At 43.7% G+C, this 23,004-nt stretch overlaps 1 protein-coding gene across 2 annotated transcripts in view; it reads right to left on the reverse strand.

Annotated features, from left to right (window-relative positions):
• zfyve1 (zinc finger, FYVE domain containing 1) overlaps window positions 1–23,004 on the reverse strand; it is a 51,678-nt gene that overhangs the window by 13,922 nt on the left and 14,752 nt on the right. Inside the window, exons 3-7 of one of the 2 annotated variants that reach the window (XM_070878654.1) lie at window positions 16,812–17,026; window positions 9,386–9,492; window positions 7,936–8,044; window positions 3,135–3,232; window positions 2,817–2,934 (exon numbers count right to left, since the gene is read on the reverse strand). In XM_070878654.1, coding sequence (XP_070734755.1) covers window positions 2,817–2,934; window positions 3,135–3,232; window positions 7,936–8,044; window positions 9,386–9,492; window positions 16,812–17,026 — 647 coding nt within the window. Of the gene's footprint in view, window positions 1–2,816; window positions 2,989–3,134; window positions 3,233–7,935; window positions 8,045–9,385; window positions 9,493–16,811; window positions 17,027–23,004 lie in introns of both variants that reach the window. The other variant, XM_070878653.1, reaches the window with a different exon arrangement.

The raw sequence follows: 23,004 nt of genomic DNA on the forward strand, positions 1-23,004 counted from the left end.
CATCCACTGGTTCTCCCTTGTCCACTCCACTAGTTACATCCTCAAAAAATTCCAGAAGATTTGTCAAGCATGATTTCCCTTTCATAAATCCATGTTGACTTGGACTGATCCTGTCACTGCTTTCCAAATGCGCTGTTATTTCATCTTTAATAATTGATACCAACATTTTCCCCACTACTGATGTCAGCCTAACCGGTCTATAATTACCCATTTTCTCTCTCACTCCTTTTTTAAAAAGTGGTGTTACATTAGCTACCCTCCAGTCCATTGGAACTGATCCAGAGTCGATAGACTGTTGGAAAATGATCACCAATGCATCCACTATTTGTAGGGCCACTTCCTTAAGTACTCTGCGATGCAGCCTATCAGGCCCCGGGGATTTATCAGCCTTCAATCCCATTAAATTTCCCAAACACAATTTCCTGCCTAATAAGGATATCCTTCAGTTCCTCCTTCTCACAAGACCCTCGGTCCCCTAGTACTTCCGGAAGGTTATTTGTGTATTGCTTCGCGAAGACAGAACCAAAGTATTTGTTCAACTGGTCTGCCATTTCTTTGTTCCCCATTATAAATTCATCTGAATCAGATTGCAAGGGATTTGTCTTCACTAATCTTTTTCTCTTCACATATCTATAGAAGCTTTTGCAATCAGTTTTTATGTTCCCGGCAAGCTTCCTTTCGTACTCTATTTTCCCCCTCTTAATTAAACCCTTAGTCCTCCTCTGTTGAATTCTAAATTTCTCCCAGTCCTCAGGTTTGCTGCTTTTTCTGGCCAATTTATAGGCCTCTTCCTTGAATTTAACACTATCCTTAATTTCCCTTGTTAGCCACGGTTGAGCCATCTTCCCCATTTTATTTTTACTCCAGACAGGGACTTACAATTGTTGAAGTTCATCCATGTGATCTTTAAATGTTTGCCTTTGCCTATCCACCGCCAACCCTTTAAGTATCCTTTGCCAGTCTATTCTAGCCAATTCACGCCTCATACCGCCGAAGTTACCTTTCCTTAAGTTCAGGACCCTAGTTTCCGAATTAACTGTTTCACTCTCCATCTTAATAAAGAATTCTACCATATTATGGTCACTCTTTCCCAAGGGGCCTCGCACAACAAGATTGCTAATTAGTCCCTTCTCATTACACATCACCCAGTCTAGGATGGCCAGCCCTCTGGTTGGTTCCTCGACATATTGGTCTAAAAAACCATCCCTACTAATACACTCCAGGAAATCCTCCTCCACCGCATTGCTACCAGTTTGGTTAGCCCAATCAATATGTAGATTAAAATCGCCCATGATAATAACTGCTGTACCTTTATTGCACACATCCGTTATTTCTTGATACTGTCCCCAACCTCACTACTACTGTTTGATGGTCTGTACACAACTCCCACTAGCGTTTTCTGCCCTTTGGTATTTCGCAGCTCCACCCATACCGATTCCACATCATCCAGGCTAATGTCCCTCCTTACTATTGCATTAATTTCCTCTTTAACCAGCAATGCCACCCCGCCTCCTTTTCCTTTCTGTCTATCCTTCCTGAATGTTGAATATCCCTGGATGTTGAGTTCCCAGCCTTGGTCACCCTGGAGCCATGTCTCCGTGATGCCAATTACATCATATCCATTAACTGCTATCTGCGCTGTTAATTCGTCCACCTTATTCCGAATGCAGCTCACGTTGAGGCACAGAGCCTTCAGGCTTGCCTTTTTAAACACACTTTGCCCCTTTAGAATTTTGCTGTAATGTGGCCCTTTTTGTTTTTTGCCTTGGGTTTCTCTGCCCTCCACTTTTATTATTCTCTTTCTACATTTTTGCTTCTGCCTCCATTTTATTTCCCTCTGTCTCTCTGCATAGGTTCCCATCCCCCTGCCATATTAGTTTAAGATTATGAAAGGGTGTGATAGGGTAGACAGAGAGAAGATGTTTCCACTTGCGGGGGACCAGAACTGGGGGGACCCATAAATATAAGATAGTCACTAATAAATCCAATAGGAAATTCAGGAGAGTGATGAGAATGTAGAACTCGCTACCAAACGAGTGGTTGAGGGAAATAGCAGAGATGCATTTAAGGGGAAGCTAGATAAACACATGCGAGAGAAAGGAATAGGAATGTTGATGGGGTTAGAAGAAGGGTGGAAGGAGGCTCATGTGGAAATAAACACGGCACGGAACATAGGTCCGAATGGCCTGTTTCTGTGTATTCAAGCCCAATGACGTCTCCCAGCATCCACACATTCACTTCCTGCAGTGATAGGAATTAGAAGCAGGAACTCTGGCCAACTGCCCCCTTGTATGCTGATGGTAATTATAGCACCAGTAATGCTGTCCTGGCTTGAGATCAGCTCATTCAGCCCCGACCAGTGATCAACTCTGACCTTCCTTGTGTGTGTAGGTCGCCTCCGGCTCGCCCGATACTGATCACCGCCCCCGGCCCATCCGATACTCACCGCCCCCGGCTGTCCGATACTCATCACCACCCCCGGCTCGTCCGATACTCACCGCCTCCGGCCCGTCCGATACTCGCCGTCCCCGGCCCATCCGATACTCACCGACCCCGACCCGTCCGAGACTCACCACCCCCGGCCCGTCCAATACCCTTCTTTGAAATGAAAGTGAGTGTTCCCAAAAACTGATACACACAAGTAGGAAAACAGCCTGTGCAACTACAATTTGCATTTCCAAGTTCCTATTTAAGACACAGAAATAAGTCACCTCCCAGCCCAAAGCACGGGCAGATAATCCGTTCTTGCCCTACTAATAAAGCCTGGATAACAAAGCGTTGTCTTTACATCACGAGATTGAATGCGCATTACTCACTCCAAGCCAGACGTGTTCAATTTCCGTTCTCACCACAGTGTCCACTGGATCCTGGTTTCCAAACCAATACTGCCGACTACGATAAATGATCCCACAGTTTGGGCACTCAATCACGTAGCTGCAAGATACAAGAAGCTTTTCATCCAATTCAACACATTCAGTATTTGAAAACCTGTAAACATGGAAGAGTAGGATATTATACACAATCTATGAAATATTGATTTGGCTTTATATTATACTGTATTTCTGCAGTTGTGGGGGTTGACAGGACCTTAGACGGATATGGTGTTGGTGGTGAAGTTAAGGTATTGGACTCACCCTGACCACGCGTATATGGCGAGACCCAACCAAGGAGAGTCTGTGGAAGCAGATGTTTTGGGTACCACAATCACTTCTTTTCCACGCTCATAACATGCCTGAAATAAAATCATTTGAAACTGAATTAAACTGTTTAAACAACCCACAACTCCCCAGCCCAGCATTCCGGACCTGACTTAACAGCAAGTGGTGGTTATTGTAAGTGTGTCTGTAGCTGCTCCGATAGTGAGTGGGTAAATTCCCCAGACAGTGACAAACCAGTAGGGTGCCAAGTTCAATCCACATCCTGTGCGGAGTGAACCGATCTGAGCTGGGATGCTATAAATGGTTTCAGCGCTCCTGCATTGGGAAGGGCAATAAAATCCGTGGCGACTGAAATGACCATTGAGTGACCTGTCCTGCAGAGTGTCTATTGAAATGACCACTGCGTGAGCTCTCCTGGAGATTATCTATTGAAATGACCATTGAGTGACCTCTCCTGGAGAGTGTCTATTGAAATGACCATTGAGTGACCTCTCTTGCAGAGTGTCTATTGAAATGACCATTGAGTGACCTCTCCTGCAGAGTGTCTATTGAAATGACCATTGAATGACCTCTCCTGCAGAGTGTCTATTGAAATGACCATTGAGTGACCTCTCCTGCAGAGTGTCTATTGAAATGACCATTGAGTGACCTCTCCTGAAGAGTGTCTATTGAAATGACAATTGAGTGACCTCTCCTGCAGAGTGTCTATTGAAATGACCATTGAGTGACCTCTCCTGAAGAGTGTCTATTGAAATGACCATTGAATGACCTCTCCTGCAGTGTGTCTATTGAAATGACCATTGAGTGACCTCTCCTGAAGAGTGTCTATTGAAATGACCATTGAATGACCTCTCCTGAAGAGTGTCTATTGAAATGACCATTGAATGACCTCTCCTGAAGAGTGTCTATTGAAATGACCATTGAGTGACCTCTCCTGCAGAGTGTCTATTGAAATGACCATTGAGTGTCCTCTCCTGAAGAGTGTCTATTGAAATGACCATTGAGTGACCTCTCCTGCAGAGTGTCTATTGAAATGACCATTGAGTGACCTCTCCTGCAGAGTGTCTATTGAAATGACCATTGCGTGACCTCTCCTGAAGAGCGTCTATTGAAATGACCATTGAATGACCTCTCCTGAAGAGTGTCTATTGAAATGACCAATGAATGACCTCTCCTGGAGAGTATCTATTGAAATGACCATTGAGTGACCTCTCCTGGAGAGTATCTATTGAAATGACCAATGAATGACCTCTCCTGGAGAATATCTATTGAAATGACCATTGAGTGACGTCTCCTGGAGAGTGTCTATTGAAATGACCAATGAGTGACCTGTCCTGCAGTGTCTATTGAAATGACCATTGAGTGACCTCTCCTGCAGAATGTCTATTGAAATGACCATCAAGTAACCTCTCCTGCAGTGTATCTATTGAAATGACCATTGAGTGACCTGTCCTGCAGAGTGTCTATTGAAATGACCATTGAATGACCTCTCCTGCAGAGTATCTATTGAAATGACCATTGAGTGACCTGTCCTGCAGTGTATCTATTGAAATGACCATTGCGTGACCTCTCCTGCAGAGTGTCTATTGAAATGACCATTGAGTGACCTTTCCTGCAGAGTATCTATTGAAATGACCATTGCGTGACCTCTCCTGCAGAGTGTCTATTGAAATGACCATTGAATGACCTCTCCTGAAGAGTGTCTATTGAAATGACCATTGAATGACCTCTCCTGCAGAGTATCTATTGAAATGACCATTGAATGACCTCTCCTGCAGAGTGTCTATTGAAATGACCATTGAGTGACCTCTCCTGAAGAGTGTCTATTGAAATGACCATTGCGTGACCTCTCCTGCAGAGTGTCTATTGAAATGACCATTGAATGACCTCTCCTGCAGAGCATCTATTGAAATGACCATTGCGTGACCTCTCCTGCAGAGTATCTATTGAAATGACCATTGAGTAACCTCTCCTGCAGAGTGTCTATTGAAATGACAATTGAGTGACCTCTCCTGGAGAGTATCTATTGAAATGACCATTGAATGACCTCTCCTGCAGAGTGTCTATTGAAATGACCATTGAATGACCTCTCCTGCAGAGTATCTATTGAAATGACCATTGCGTGACCTCTCCTGCAGAGTGTCTATTGAAATGACCATTGAATGACCTCTCCTGCAGAGTGTCTATTGAAATGACCATTGAATGACCTCTCCTGCAGAGTATCTATTGAAATGACCATTGCGTGACCTCTCCTGCAGAGTGTCTATTGAAATGACCATTGAATGACCTCTCCTGCAGAGTATCTATTGAAATGACCATTGAGTGACCTCTCCTGGAGAGTATCTATTGAAATGACCATTGCGTGACCTCTCCTGCAGAGTATCTATTGAAATGACCATTGAGTAACCTCTCCTGCAGAGTGTCTATTGAAATGACCATTGAGTGACCTCTCCTGGAGAGTATCTATTGAAATGACCATTGCGTGACCTCTCCTGGAGAGTGTCTATTGAAATGACCATTGAGTGACCTCTCCTGGAGAGTATCTATTGAAATGACCATTGAGTGACCTCTCCTGCAGAGTGTCTATTGAAATGACCATTGCGTGACCTCTCCTAGAGAGTGCCTACTGTGACAGCCTGGTGAAAATGGGATCAGGCTTGGCTTTCATGGCCTTCAAGGTCAAACTCACCAACAAGAATCAGCAAGATAACACAAGGTCATTGCACCCTTTGGAAAGGCAACCCAAGGAAAAGAGCTTCCCTTTATTACTTTGGTTTCAAATTAAATGGCAAGCAAATCAAGCCTGAACATTTGAACTGTATGGATAAAAAAACAAACACACTAAACTAAGCCTTGCAGTGTGAATTCTGCAGATATAAAATCCTCAGCACTGTGCTATAAATGATAACTTTATATAGAGAAGCCACAATTGTTTCATCTAAGAATTTGATGGATGTCCATGAAAAATTAACACAAGGAGAAAGATAAAACCACATAACTGAGTGCCTTTCAAACCTAGTGTGCCAGCAGCTGCTCATTCTAAGCATGTGCACTGTGTGTGAGGTAATGCACCTAAAATCCACATCACATTTAGCTGATGTGATGAGCTACATCACATCCGGGCTTCATGCTATTCTAGACAGAGAAGATTGAAGCATTTGCTTGCAGATAATTCATGGAGTAGATGGTTAGAAGTGCTGCAGGAGTTTAATTTTAACATACAGGGAATGTTGACTTTATGTGGAAGCCCTGCATTGATACAAGCTGCCATTTATACTGTGCTTTTAACGTGGAACATGGCCAACGTTCTTTGCAGAGTGGCGAGGGGAGGAGAAAAAACAAAACAGATAAAAGGGATCAAAGCGTGAGTGCCAAGCCCTGGTACATAACTGAAAACTTGCTCAGTTTTCAGAAGGTTTTAATAACAGAAGTGGAGGCAGAGGAGCAGTCCATTTGGAAACATCATCAATCAGAACAATGAGTAACCAGTTAGAGACACAGGACATCAGCACGTTTTAGAATTGGGTACAAATACAATCTTAGTTATCTTGAAATGTAATGCAAATTGCAAAATTGAGTTTCTCAAATTAAAATAAGGCACATCTACCAAATATTAGTCTTTTTGACTTTTAAGGGTTTTCAAAAAAATGTTCGCATAACCCTTCTTCTTTCAACAAGATTCTCACTTATGGTTCTGCATATGAATGTGACTCGGGGAGCTGTTAAATGTTCACTGATTACCCAAATGTGTGGTGTGGAAAGGGAGAACATTACTGGAGGTTGGGAATACATTTACATCCCACAAAGCATTCGATACAATAAAAACAGAAAATGCTGGAAACACTCAGCAGGTCAGGCAGCATCTGTGGAGAGAAAGAGTTAATGTTTCAGATTGATGGCCTTTCATCAGAACTGGAAACGTTACCTCTGTTCCTCTCTCCACAGACACTGCCTGATCTGTTGAGTATTTCCAGCATTTTCTGATATTTTGTTTGTGTTGTACAAGATGCAATCTGGCTTTTAATATCAACTCATGGAGACATGGCATTGCAGGCTTGGCGACCACCCAAGACCAGCTCAGATTAAGCCCACCATTGATTCAGACACTGGGACTTCACTGAGCAAACTGGGACAGCCATCTTCTTCAGTCCCGGATACTCCTCCAGAGCCACTCATTCTAAAATTAAAGTTACACAATTTCTGGCAACTGGTCAGGAAGGAGGATGATAAAATACGACTATTCTCAGTGGATCAATGCAGCCACTCTCGGGGCTGTCGTCAACTGATAATCTCTGAAAATATTGGCCGTGGAGAAATTCAGGAAAGGGTTCAACAGAAAATCTTATTCTACAAAGCACAAATTAATTTAAAGACAAAAACTTTGCAGTACAACGAAAAGAGAGAGCTTTTAGTCACCTTGCCCCCTCTCCTAGAATTCTCTCCCTTAAACCCCTCTGCCCTGCTAATTCTCTTCTCACCTTCAACAAGTGTCCTATCTCTGAATGCACCTTCATTCACCTCCCTGAATTCCTCGGGTCTATCATAACACTGGCAAACACTTGAAGATGTTCTCTTTAAGATTCTATTTAAAGGCAAGTCATTAAAAGTGAAACCCATTTTCCAGCAGAATTAATGACATCTGCTGATCTTGCACAGTTGGGGAATGATTGCTTGGTCTCCACATGTCCTCGTCACTCTTCAGTAAGTGGATGCCTTCCATTTAATCTACAGGAGGATGAGTGTAGTGGAAAGTGATGCACATGTGAACTGGACTCACCTTGCAGGTATACACTCTGTTATCGTACTGGTGAGAGTAGCTGCAGCGGCTTGGAGCCTCGTGTGGAATGCCGTCCTTTGCATGGTTCATACTGTTCTTACAGCCAATCCTAAATCACAGCAACATTACAATACTCAGCATCTTGTATTCTTATGTACCTTGTCTATATGCTCAAAATGGCTCCAATTTGTCAGTATAACATTTCAATGAACAGAATGGGGAGAAATGGGCACTATTTCTGAAACAACACGTGCTATTTCAGAACAATTTCTATTTTATTCTAAATCTCCACCCCTCCCAAACATCGGGACAGAAGCAAGCAAACTCCTCCCAGTGGAACTCGACTATTTGGAGGTCTGAGCCAGCAACCTGGGTTTACCCACTATGTCAGCCTCTCAGCTCTGTCCCAAAACTCGGGTCAATCAAGTCATTAACACTTGGGACGTGACAGAAAAAAATACAATCCAAACTTTCTCTTAAGGGCCTGTGATCAAATTAACATTGGATGTAAACTGAAGCCAACTGCCCAATAGATCCCAGGTTCAATTCCTGATCCTCGCTGTTTGCTCGGTCACTTTAACTGGACTCAGTTAAGGGTAAAACAAATAAAATCAGCCAGGGCTCCCGTATCCAATAACCAACAAATGGAAAGTGCATGTTCGTGGACATCGGGCGATGACCAGATTATGCTGATATTCTCCAAGCTCAGGAACAAACAATGGCCATTTGAGTTACGTACCAGCCAGCCATGTAGAAGTCAGCACATCTGGGAGAGGCTGGAATAAAATCCAATCAAGTATGATGGTGGAGAAATTAGCACAGGTTCCATTTGTCTATTGTTTTCTCCCTCATTCTCACTCCTTACCCATGCTGTACATCCCCTCGACAAGGCAGGCAAGCAGACGATGCAAGTGACGCGACAACCTCTCAGTTCTGATGTACTTTGTTTATTTCTAATTTGATGTGACTGCCCTCCCAACCGGGCACCAGTGAGGATGGGGGAGCAGCAGCTCACACCAAGCTGTCCCTGGTAAGTTCGACTCACTACGATCTGAACCCAAGTTCAAAGAAAGGACGTTCCTGCTATCGAGGATTTCGGTTATCTCAGTTACATTTAAAATAAACACTTGCTGTTGAAGCTTCTACTGGTTTAATCCTTAACCCACTCACATTATGAATCATGCATATAAAAACACAAATTCTACAAATTAACTATAAACGGTGAATCAGTATGACCCAGTACTCAGGATTAATAATCAGCAATGTCAGCCCGACTTGATAACTGACTCCTCGAACCAATTTGCCCATTATAAGTAAAGGTTAATTAGACTCGCCTTCAATTGCTGTACATGGCCACAATCTCAGGTTCACCCCTCAGAGTGTTGCTGAGAACCAGTTCTGTCACCCCTACTGAAAGCACACATTGTTTTTAAAAAGGATACATACTTACCCACAGCTGAGGCACGTGCAGGAGCAAGTGAAATATTCGTCGGGGAAGAAGCAGCTGTGAGCCATTTGGTCATCTGCAATTTCTCCACTGAAACGTTCACTTAAAGCCTAGAGAGAAGATTGCGAAACCATCACATTCCAGCAGGGTTTCCCCTCTCGGAGAGCAATATAAATACACTGGGGCTCAGTGTTGCTCCTCAACCAAGAAAATAACTTCCACTATCGATCCGACCGTCATATAACCTTCGGACATTTTGAAAACCTTTATTAGACCCTCTTGTTTTAAACTTCTTTGCTCTAGTGAAATTTTTGAGCCTCTCAAGCCTGGTGGCATTCTATAGGATCTTGAATGTAGCCTCTCCATTGCATTCCTACATCCCGTATATAATGGGGTCCCGTGAACTGCAACTGTGGCCTAACAATGTCTGATACAAGGGAAAAAAAACTTGCATTTATACAACACATTCCTCAGGATATTACAAAGTACTTCACAAACAAATGGATTCCAGATTCAACAACATATCCTTGTTTTTATATTCAATGCCCTGATGCTGTGTTGCCTGCCATTGTTAAAGACATCTCCTCACGGCTGGAGAAGAACTTGGAGTGGGAAGGGGAGGATCCAGTTGTCTTGGTCTAGGTAGGACAATGACATGTGTAGAACAAGGAATGAGGTTCTGCTGAGGGGGTTTGAGGAGTTGGGGTCCAACTTAAAAAGCAGAGCCTCAAATGTAATAATCTCTGGCTTGTTACCTGAGTCACACGCCAATTGGTACAGGGATAAACAGGTTAGAGGGTTAAATGCGTGGCTCAGAGAGTGGTGTGGGAGGCAGGGGTTTCGCTTCATGGGGCACTGGCACCAGTACTGGGGAAAGAGGGAGCTGTTCTGTTGGGACGGGCTCCACTTGAACTGCGCTGGAACCAGTGTACTGGCTAATCAAATAACTAGCGCAGTAGACAGAACTTTAAACTAATGACAGGGGGGAGGATTCAGAAAAGAGTAAATTTAAAAGCAGCAAGAAACATAGAAAATAGGTGCAGGAGTAGGCCATTCGGCCCTTCGAGCCTGCACCACCATTCAATAAGATCATGGCTGATCATTCCCTCAGTACCCCTTTCCCGCTTTCTCTCCATACCCCTTGATCCCTTTAGCCGTAAGGGCCATATCTAACTCCCTCTTGAATATATCCAATGAACTGGCAACAACAACTCTCTGAGCAGGGAATTCCGCAGTTTAATAACTCTGAGTGAAGAAGTTTCTCCTCATCTCAGTCCTAAATGGCCTACCCCTTATCCTAAGACTGTGTCTCCTGGCTCTGGACTTCCCCAACATCGGGAACATTCTTCCCGCATCTAACCTGTCCAGTCCCGTCAGAATCTTATACGTTTCTATGAGATCCCCTCTCATCCTTCTAAACTCCAGTGTATAAAGGCCCAGTTGATCTAGTCTCCCCTCATATGTCAGTCCTGCCATCCCTGGAATCAGTCTGGTGAACCTTCGCTGCACTCCCTCAATAGCAAGAACGTCCTTACTCAGATTAGGAGACCAAAACTGAACACAATATTCCAGGTGAGGTCTCACTAAGGCCCTGTACAACTGCAGTAAGACCTCCCTGCTCCTACACTCAAATCCCCTAGCTATGAAGGCCATTTGCCTTCTTCACTGCCTGCTGTACCTGTATGCCAACTTTCAATGACTGATGAACCATGACACGCAGGTCTCGTTGTACCTCCCCTTTTCCTAATCTGCCACCATTCTGATAATATTCTGCCTTCGTGTTTTTGCCCCCAAAGCGGATAACCTCAATTTATCCACATTATACTGCATCTGCCATGTATTTGCCCACTCACCTAACCTGTCCAAGTCACCCTGCAGCCTTTTAGCATCCTCCTCACAACTCACACCGCTACCCAGCTTAGTGTCATCCGCAAACTTGCAGATACTACACTCAATTCCTTCATCTAAATCGTTAATGTATATTGTAAAGAGCTGGGGTCCCAGCACTGAGCCCTGCGGCACTCCACTAGTCACTACCTGCCATTCTGAAAAGGATCCGTTTATCCTGACACTCTGCTTCCTATCTTCCAACCAGTTCTCTAGTCACGTCAGTACATTACTCCCAATACCATGCGCTTTGATTTTGCACACCAATCTCTTGTGTGGGACCTTGTCAAAAGCCTTTTGAAAGTCCAAATACACCACATCCACTGGTTCTCCCTTGTCCACTCTGCTAGTTACATACTCAAAAAAAACTCCAGAAGATTCGTCAAGCATGATTTCCCTTTCACAAATCCATGCTGACTTGGACCGATCCTGTCACTGCTTTCCAAATGCGCTATTTCATCCTTAATAATTAATTCCAACATTTTCCCCATTACTGATGTCAGGCTAACCGGTCTGTAATTACCCGTTTTCTCTCTCCCTCCTTTTTATAAAAATGTGGTGTTACATTAGCTACCCTCCAGTCCATAAGAACTGATCCAGAGTCGATAGACTGTTGGAAAAAGATCACCAACGCACCAATAGGGCCACTTCCTTAAGTACTCTGGGATGCAGACTATCAGGCCCGGGGGATTTATCGGCCTTCAATCCCATCAATTTCCCTAACACAATTTCCCGCCTAATAAGGCTATCCTTCAGTCCCTCCTTCTCTCTAGACCCTCTGTCCCTTAGTACATCCGGAAGGTTATTTGTGTCTTCCTTCGTGAAGACAGAACCAAAGTATTTGTTCAACTGGTCTGCCATTTCTTTGTTCCCCATTATAAATTCACCTGAATCCAACTGCAAGGGACCTACATTTGTCTTAACTAATCTTTTTCTCTTCACATATCCATAGAAACTTTTGCAGTCAGTTTTTATGTTCCCAGCAAGCTTCCTCTCATACTCTATTTTTTCCCTCCGAATTAAACCCTTTGTGCTCCTCTGCTGAATTCTAAATTTCTCCCAGTCCTCAGGTTTGCTGCTTTTTCTGGCCAATTTATATGCCTCTTCCTTGGATTTAACACTATCCTTAATTTCCCTTGTTAGCCACGGTTGAGCCACCTTCCCAGTTTTATTTTTGCTCCAGAAAGGGATGTACAATTGTTGAAGTTCATCCATGTGATCCTTAAATGTTTGCCATTGCCTATCCACCGACAACCCTTTAAGTATCATTCGCCAGTCTATTCTAGCCAATTCACATCTTATACCATGGAAGTTACCTTTCCTTAAGTTCAGGACACTAGTCTCTGAATGAACTGTGTCACTCTCCATCTTAATAAAGAATTCGATCATATTATGGTCACTCTTCCCCAATGGGCCTCGCACAACAAGATTGCTAATTAGACTTTCTCATTAGAATACGAGAAGAAGCTTGCCGGGAACATAAAAACTGACTGCAAAAGCTTCAATAGCTATGTGAAGAGAAAAAGATTAGTGAAGACAAATGTAGGTCCCTTGCAGTCGGATTCAGGGGAATTTATAAAGGGGAACAAAGAAATGGCAGACCAATTTAACAAATACTTTGGTTCTGTCTTCACGAAGAAAGACACAAATAACCTTCTGGAAGTACTAGGGGACCGATTGTCTCGTGAAAAGGAGGAACTGAAGGATATCCTTATTAGTCAGCAAATTGTGTTAGGGAAATTGATGAGAGTGAAGGCCGATAAATCCCCGGGGTCTGATAGTCTGCATCCCAGAGTACTTAAAGAAGTGGCCCTAGAAATAATGGATGCATTGGTGATCATTTTCCAACAGTCTATCGACTCTGGATCAGTTGCTATGGACTGGAGGGTAGCTAATGTAACACCACTTTTTAAAAAGGGAGGGAGAGAGAAAGCGGGTAATTATAGCCTGACATCAGTAGTGGGGAAAATGTTGGAATCAATTATTAAGGATGAAATAGCAGCGCATTTGGAAAGCAGTGACAGGATCGGTTCAAGTCAGCATGGATTTATGAAGGGAAATCATGCTCGACAAATCTAATGGAATTTTTTGAGGATGTAACTAGTAGAGTGGACAAGGGAGAACCAGTGGATGTGGTGTATTTGGACTTTCAAAAGGCTTTTGACAAGGTCCCACACAAGAGATTGGAGTGCAAAATTAAAGCAGTCCCTTCTCATTGCACATCACCCAGTCTAGGATGGCCGGTTCTCTAGTTGGTTCCTCGACATATTGGTCTAGAAAACCATCCCTAATACTCTCCAGAAAAATCCTCCTCCACCGCATCGCTACCAGTTTGGTTAGCCCAATCAATATGTAGATTAATGTCAAGGCTCTAGAGCGGAGCAGAGTTTTGGGTTACAATAAACAGAGTGGGTCAGGAAGGGACAGAGAGGGTAACAAAGGTAATAGGGCATCACTGACTGAGGTGACATCAAGGAAAAATAGATAAAAGTCAAAGCTAAAGGCACTTTATCTAAATGTACGAAGCAGTAGAGAGAATGGATCTTAGCTCGGAAAATCAAGTAGTAGAATCTGTTTGGGTGGAGCTGAGAAACAGCAAGGGGCAGAAATCATTGGTGGGAGTTGTTTATAGGCCCCCAAACAGTAGTGGTAATGTAGGGCACAGTATCAATCAGGAAATTAGAGCTGCATGTAACCAGGGTAATACAGTAATCATGGGGGACTTTAATCTACATATTGACTGGGCAAACCAAATTTGCAGTAATAGTGTAGAGGACAAATTCATGGAATGTATACAAGATGGTTTTCTAGATCAGTATGTTGAACTAGGGAGCAGGCTATTTTAGATCTAGTAGCATGCAATGAGAAAATATTAATAATCTTGTAGTTAAGGGTCCGAAGGGAAGAGTGACCACAATGACAGAATTTTATATTAAGTTTGAAAGCGATTTAGTTCAATCCAAAACTAGGGTCTTAAATCCAAACAAAGCAAACTACGTAGGTATGAGGGGCAAGTTGGCTAAGGTAGATTGGGAAACTACATTAAAAGATATGACGGTAGACAAGCAATTACTAGCATTTAAAGAACCAATGCATAAATCACAACAAACATACAGTCCTTTAACACACAAAAGCTCCACAGAAAAAGTTAAATATAGTATTAGATCAAAGGAAGAGGTTTATAATAAAAACAGAAAACGCTGGAAATCTCAGCAGGTCAGGCAGCATTGGTGGAGAGAAAAACAGAGTTACGTTTCAGGTCGATGACTCTTCGTCAGAACTGGCGAATGTTCGAAAAGAGATTCTTAAGAAGCACTGAAAGGGAGAGGGGAAGAAAGAACAAATGGGAAGGTCTGTGACAGGGTGGATGACAGGAGAAATTAGAGACACAAAAGGGATGATAGGCAGAATTGAAATGGTAATGACAGAAGTTAGAAAGAGGCTTATAATGTTGCCTAAAAGAGCAGTAAGCCTGAGGATTGGGAGGATTTTAGAATTCAACAAAGGAAGACCAAGAAATGGATAAAGAAAGGGAAAATAGAATAAACTAGCGAGAGACATAAAAACAAACTGTATGTATGTAAAAAGGAAAAGATTAGCGAAAGTAAATGTGGGTCCCTTACAGGCTGAGACAGGAGATTATAATGGGGAATAAGGAAATAGCAGTGAAATTAAACAAATTCTTAGTGTATGTCTTCACAGAAGACACAAAAAACCTCTTTGAAATAGTAGGAGAACCAAGGGTCTAGCGAGAATGAGTGGAACTGAAAGAAATTAGTATTAGTAAAAAGCTAGTACTGGGGAAATTAATGGGACTGAAAGCCGATAAATCCCCTGGACCCGATGTCCTACATCCTAGGGTTTTGAAAGAGGTGGCTATAGAGATAATGGATGCATTGGTTGTCATTTTCCAAAATTCCACAGATTCTAGAACGGTTCCTGCAGATTGGAAGGTAGTAAATGTAACCCTGCTATTTAAGAAAGGAGGGAGAAAGAAAATGGGGAACTACAGACCAGTTAGCCTGACATCAGTGGTAGGAAAAATGCTAGAATCTATTATTAAGGATGTGGTAATAGGTCACTTAGAAAATAATAATAGGATTGGGCAGAGTCAACACAGATTTATGAAAGGGAAATCATGTTTGACAAATCTGTTAAGAGTTTTTTGAGGTTTTAACTAGCAGAATAGATAAGGGGGAACCGCTTGATGTGGTATATTTGGATTTTCAAAATGCATTTGATAAGATGCCACGCAAAATTAGGGGTCATGGGATTGGGAGTAATATACTAGCATGGATTGAGGATTGGTTAACGGACGTAAAACAAGAGAGTAGGAATAAACAGGTCATTTTCGGGTTGGCAGACTAGACAGGTACTGCAAGGATCCGTACCTGGGCCTCGGCCATTCATAATTTATATCAATGATTTGGATGAGCGGATCAAATGTAATATATTCAAGTTTGCTGATGATACAAAGCTAGGTGCGAATACAAGTTCCAAAATAAGGGATTGGTCATTTAGGACTGAGATGAGAAATTTCTTCACTCAGAGGGTGGTAAATCTTTGGAATTCTATGCCCCAGAGGGTTGTGGATGCTCAGTTGTTGAGTATATTTAAGACAGAGATCGATAAGATTTTGAATATTAAAGGAATCAAGAGATATGGGGAGCGGGCAGGAAAGTGGAGTTGAGGTAGATGATCAGCCATGATCTTATTGAATGACGGAGCAGGCTCGAGGGGCCAAATGGCCGACTCCTGCTCCTAGTTGTTATGTATAAAATCCAGAAATCCCATTTACTTTTGTAAAATCATGTTGTATTTAGGCTCGCATCTTTAAAGATCTATGCATTGTCTATATGTTCCTCCAGTTGACAAGTCTGACATTTTTCACTGTTCTTGTTCTCAAAATATATAAATTCTAATTCAATAAAAAAAAACAAATCAGGAAGAAAATGGAAGATTGCACGAGGACATGGGTTAATGGAGTGGGCAGATAGATGGCAAATACAGTATAATGTAGAGAAATGTAATATAATGAAGTGTGGGGTCAGTACGAGGACACTATCCCGAAGTGTCAGCTTGAAAGAAGAGCAGGGGAGTTATCCTTGGTGTCCAGGCGCTACTCAGCGGCGAGCCTGCGGCCAACATCTCGCCGTCGGCAACTAGGCCTATACAGGCGTGCCTGGTCTCCAGTCGTCTTGGACCCCCTTGCCACTGGATCAAGACCTTGCTCAGCTAAGCCCGTGTGGTAACCGGTGTGCAACGACCACCCCATGTTAAAAGAACTCACGCACAGGCATCTTCCAGGCCTATATTTATCCCTCAATCAACATCACTAAAACAGATTATCTGGTTATTGCTATTTGTGAGAGCTTGCAGTGCGCAATTTGGCTGAAGAGTTTCCTATATTACAACAGTGACTGCACTTTAAAAGTACTTCATTGTCTGTAAAGCGCTTTGGGACATCTGGTGGCCATGAAAGGCGCTATATAAATCCAAATCTTTCTTTTAGTTTACAACAACATTTTATCCAACATCTTACTTTCAAGGCCTTGAAAATGATTGCTGGCGGTCTGGGAGAGCGAGTGGCGTTGTTGTTCAACTGCTGTTCGACAGTCCGCAACAGCCCGGAGAAGTCTGTTGGAGGATTATATGTTCTGGTTCCTCTGTATTGGATGGAACAGAAGGCTTCCGGGAAGCGGCCCAGCTTGCGAAATCGCTCCTGTAGCAGTTTTTCCGGCATCTCGGAAGGTCTATCTGTGGTAACATTGAGTATTTTAATGCAGGGCAACAACCTAAGGTGTATTTACCTCTTAATTCAACTAATGGTACAACAGTTAGGAAATGATCCTCGAAGTGTCATCCCATTGCACCAATAGTCAGACAGCAGGTAGGGGAGATTGAGCTCACAGACCAGCCAGATGCCTTCTATTGTTGTTAAACATTATTCAAACTATTCCTCAGTCCCGAAACCTCAAGAACTAGAGACAATGGCATGAGGCATTGTGCTGCCTACTTTTCCCAGAGAACTAAATCCCAAGCTGCAAATGTTGTGCAAGGCAGTGAAGTCCCACAAAGTATAACTTAATGGCCTTCACTATATGGTGCTTCCTGATTGTACTCCCAAGTGGCCAATTCTCATTTTAAGATTAAGCCCTCTTGTTTTGTACTTGCCGGCCAGAGGAAATAATTGCTCTGTATCTACCTTATCGAATCCCTTTATAATTTTAAACATCCTGTTAAATCACCCCTCAACTTTCTAAGCTAAGTTTATGCAACCTGTCCTCATAATTTAATCTTTTAAGAACATAGGAGATAGGAATATAGGAACAGAAGGAGGCCATTGAGCCCCTCGAGCCTGTTCCTCCATTCAATGAGAACATGGCTGACCTGCGACCTAACTTCATATACCCACCTTCGCCCTGTATCCCTTAATACCTTTGGTTAACAGGAAGCTATCAATCTCACATTTAAAATTAACTGACCTAGCATCATTCTAGTAACCATTAGTTGCTAACATTGGGGGATGTCCTGACAATGTGATGTTCTGTATAGAACAGTAAAAGTGCTGCAAGGCATTAATTTGCAGTTGAATTATTTTGAGATGTCTGCAAAACATGACGGGCACCACATAAATGCAACCCTTTCTTTTTGATCCGACTTTCTTGGCACAGTTTGAAGTACACTATCCTGAGCCCGCACTGCGCACTGAGGGGTCTTGCCATTGATCACTGCTGTGATGAAATGCTGTCAAGTGTAGTGGGTAGAGAGAAAGATAAAGCCATTGCTGCGTATCCTTCACCCAATGTACTGCAGATCGTACAGTACAGCAACACTACACTGGAAGGGTTACTCTGTACAGTTCCACTGACATCTCACAATGGGATTTCGGATTTCAACAGATTCAACATCGTTCATGTAAATATTCTTCTCGTCTCATCAGACCTGCCAAATCAGTTGGTGCTTTTCTCTGATTTAAAAAAAAATGTGTTCCTGGGATGTGGGCGTCGCTGGCAAGGCTGGCATTTATTGCCCATTCCTAATTGCCCTTGAGAAGGTGTTGGTGAGTCACCTTCTTGAACCGCTGCAGTCTTGTGTGCTGTTAGGGAGGGAGTTGCAGGATTTTGACCCAGTTACGATGAAGGAACGGTGATATATTTCCAAGTCAGGATGGAATGAGACTTGCAGGCGAACTTGGAGGTGGTGGTGTTTCCAGGTCCCTGCTGTCCTTGTTCATCTAGGCGGTAGAGATCGCGGGGTTTGTGAGGCCATTTGACCCCTCGAGCCTGCTCCGCCATTCAATAAGATCATGGCTGATCTGATCCTGGCCTCAACTCCACTTCCCTGCCCGCTCCCCATAATCCTCGACTCCTTTATCATTCAAAAATCTGTCTATCTCCACCTTAAAAGACCCAGCCTCTACAGCTCTCTGACGTAGAGAATTCCAAAGATTCATGACCCTCAGAGAAGAAATCCCTCTTCATTTCCATTTTAAAATGGATGGCCCCTTATTCTGAAACTATGTCCCTTAGTTCTAGATTCCCCCACGAGGGGAAACATCCTCTTTGCATCTACCCTGTCAAGCCCCCTCATTATCATATATGTTTCAATAAGATCACCTCTCATTCTTCTAAGCTCCAATGCGTATAGGCCCAACCTGCTCAACCTTTCTTCATATGACAACCCCTTCATCTCGGGAATCAACCTTGGGAACCTTCTCTGAACTGCTTTCAGTGCAAGTATATACCTCCTTAAATAAGGAGACCAAAACTGTATGCAGTAGTCCAGGTGTGGCTTCAACAATACCCTGTACAGTTGTAGCAGGACTTCTCTGCTTTTATACGCCATCCCCCTTGCAATGAAGGCCAACATTCCATTTACCTTCCTGATTACTTGCTGTACCTGCATACTAACTTTTTGTGTTTCATGCACAAGGACCCCTAGGTCCCTCTGTACTACAGCATTTTGTAATCGCTCTCCATTTAAATAATAATTTTTTTTTTCCTACCAAAGTGGATAACCGCACAATTTTCCACATTATATTACATTACACTTGGTCCCTTCATCCAAGAGGCCCCAGCACTGATTCCTGTGGCACCCCACTAGTTACTGTTTGCCAATCGGAAAATTACCCATTTATCCTGACTCTCTGTTTTCTGTTAGTTAGCCAATCATCTATCCATGCTATTATATTACCCCCAACCCCGTGAACTTTTATCTTGTGCATTAATCTTTTATGTGGTACCTTATCAAATGCTTTCTGGAATCCAAATACACGACACCCACTGGTTCCCCCTTATCCACACTGCTAGTTACATACTCAAAAATCTCCAGCAAATTTGTCGAACATGATTTCCCTTTCATAAAACCATGCTGACTCTGCTTGACTTTCTGAATGTCATGCTACTACTTCCTTAATGATGAACTCCAACATTTTCCCACTGGCTGACATTAGGCTAACTGGTCTATAGTTTCCTGCTTTCTATCTCCCTCCTTTCTTAAATGGGAGTGTTATATTTGCGGTTTTCCAATCCACTGGGCCTCTCCAGAATTCAGGGACTTTTGGTAGATTACAACCATTACATCCACTATCTCTGCAGCCACTTCTTTTAAGACCCTAGGATGCAGGCCATCAGGACCAGGGGATTTGTCCAACTTTAGTCGCGTTAGTTTATCTAGTACTTTATCTCTAGTGATGATAGTTTTAAGTTCCCCCAGCCATGCCGCTGGACACAGAGACTACGGAGAGACAGAGACACCCATGGACCTTCTCAGCTACAGTAGAGGCTGGGGAACCGTGCTGGAGAAGAACATTATGTCCATATTTGAATCACAGTTTTTCAAAGATGGTGGATGTCAAAGTATGCTGGGGCAATGTGTTACATAGAAGCATAGAAAATAGGTGCAGGAGTAGGCCATTCGGCCCTTCAAGCCTGCACCGCCATTCAATGAGTTCATGGCTGAACATGCAACTTCAGTACCCCATTCCTGCTTTCTCGCCATACCCCTTGATCCCCCTAGTAGTAAGGACTACATCTAACTCCTTTTTGAATATATTTAGTGAATTGGCCTCAACAACTTTCTGTGGTAGAGAATTCCACAGGTTCACCACTCTCTGGGTGAAGAAGTTTCTCCTCATCTCGGTCCTAAATGGCTTACCCCTTATCCTTAGACTGTGACCCCTGGTTCTGGACTTCCCCAACATTGGGAACATTCTTCCTGCATCTAACCTGTCTAAACCCATCAGTATTTTAAACATTTCTATGAGATCCCCTCTCATTCTTCTGAACTCCAGTGAATACAAGCCCCGTTGATCCAGTCTTTCTTGATATGTCAGTCCCGCCATCCCGGGAATCAGTCTGGTGAACCTTCGCTGCACTCCCTCAATAGCAAGAATATTCAAGTTAGGAGACCAAAACTGTACACAATACTCCAGGTGTGGCCTCACCAAGGCCCTGCACAACTGTAGTAACACCTCCCTGCCCCTGTACTCAAATCCTCTCGCTATGAAGGCCAACATGCCATTTGCTTTCTTAACCGCCTGCTGTACCTGCATGCCAAGCTTCAATGTCTGATGTACCATGACACCCAGGTCTCGTTGCACCTCCCCTTTTCCTAATCTGTCACCATTCAGATAATAGTTTGTCTCTGTTTTTACCACCAAAGTGGATAACCTCACATTTATCCACATTATATTTCATCTGCCATGCATTTGCCCACTCACCTAACCTATCCAAGTCACTCTGCAGCCTCATTACATGACACAATGCGGCTTTTCACTCGGCTGTTCATCATAGCCAGTTCCCCAATGCAGCCAAGCCATGGGGAGAAAGAGGAAACAGCATTTATAACAACAACTACTATTTATATAGCACCTTTAACATAGTAAAATATCCCAAGGCGCTTCACAGAAGTATTTGGGCCTGAAATTGGGGTCTGGGGCTTCCTGCAAGCAGATGCCTCTGACCAGCAAAACATCTATGCACTTACCCAATGGTCCTGCAGGTTGGGACACTTGCGCTCTGGACATCTCCGGGTATCCGCAGGTAGAGACCCACGTATCCCAGGGGCACATGCGGTTCGCTTTTAATAGGCATAAGATTTTCACGGGCATTCGCTGGGCAAATCTCCCAACTCTTCACAGGCAGAGGCCCTTTTCTAGGGAATGCACACAGCACATGTCCAAACCCAGGCCTTGCTCAGCCCCTATGGGCGTGTGAGCACCTCATACCCACCCGCAGGGGCTGCAAATTAGGGCCTAATACAAGAAAAGTTTGGACACCGAGCCACATAAGGAGAAATTAGGCAGGTGAGGTAGGTTTTAAGGAGCATCTTAAAGGAGGAAAGAGGCGGAGAGGTTTAGGGAGGGAGTTCCAGAGCTTGTGGCCCAGGCAACAGAAGGCACGGCCACCAATGGTTGAGCGATTATAATCAGGGATGCTCAAAAGGACAGAATTTGAGGAGCGCAGACATCTCGGGGGAGGGGGGGGGGGGGGGGGGGGGAGATTACAGAGGTAGGGAGGGGCGAGGCCATGGAGGGATTTGAAAACAAGGATGAGAATTTTGAAATCGAGGCTTTGCTTAACCAGGAGCCAATGTAAGGGGGTGATGGGTGAGCGGGACTTGGTGCGAGTCAGGACACAGGCTGTCGAGTTTTGGATGACCTCAAGTTTACATAAGATCGATGTAACAAAGGCATGGAGGAGGGTTTCAGCAGCGGCTGAGCCAAGGTAGGTGTAGAGACGGACGATGTTATGGAGGTGGAAATAGGTCGCTTGGTGTGGATATGTGGTCGGAACTCATTTCAGGGTCAAACTTGCAGGTAAAACTGGAAGCTATATGCAACTTTATTGCTCTTGGACATCTCCTAGTTCTAAACTGGCATTAGCTGATAGATTATATATCTAATGAAATAGCCATCACATACAGAAAATAGCTGACAGCCCCATGTCCCGAGGTTAGTGAACTGAAAGGCAGGCCAAGATTTCAGATTCTGATGGAAATGCAGCAACCCTACAAAAACACGAGTGAGAAATTCAGTAACGTCCCGTTTGGGGCACTAACATTTTAGATTTTGCGCCAGGCGCAAAGGATTCTGTAGTTCTTCTAAATTGGGCTTTCGCGCCCCAGGAAGGGGGTCGGTAAATCAAACGCTAATGAGCTCAGTGGGGCACTACCATCAGAACACTATTGAATTTCAGTTGACTTGCATTCAGCAATCATCCTTCAATCCTTCACACTGGTTCATTCCAGCTCTTAAAGGGGAGGTTCTATCAAGCTGCAGCTGCTCATTTTCATTATTCCTGGAACTGAAATCGACCAGAGATCAACTGAAAGACCTCGTGGCTATGGCTGCTCCCAATCCAAATGTAAGGGAGAGAGCTCGTTGGTTCAATGACGTCGCATTGGAGGGGCCAGTGAAGCAAAGGAAGGAAGCGCTGTTCCCGGCCAGTGGAGGGAGGCCTTTGCCCCAGGACTTCAGGGCAATATGGAGGGAAGTGGCCCAGGAGGTCTCGGCCAATAGTGTCGTGCAACACAGTCTGATACAGTGCTGTAAGAAATTCAACGACCTCAGTCGGGTGGTCAAGGTGAATACATGCTTCAACAGGTCCTACATAGCAGCATCTGAACCTCAGTCTGTGCACACTGCCCAAAGCACCACTCCCCTACTAACATCTCATCCTCATCTCACGCCTTGCCTGCATTCACAGCTGTTCAATGACAGCAGACATATC

This window comes from Pristiophorus japonicus, chromosome 4, assembly GCF_044704955.1.
Source record: "Pristiophorus japonicus isolate sPriJap1 chromosome 4, sPriJap1.hap1, whole genome shotgun sequence".
Lineage (NCBI taxonomy): Eukaryota > Metazoa > Chordata > Chondrichthyes > Pristiophoridae > Pristiophorus > Pristiophorus japonicus.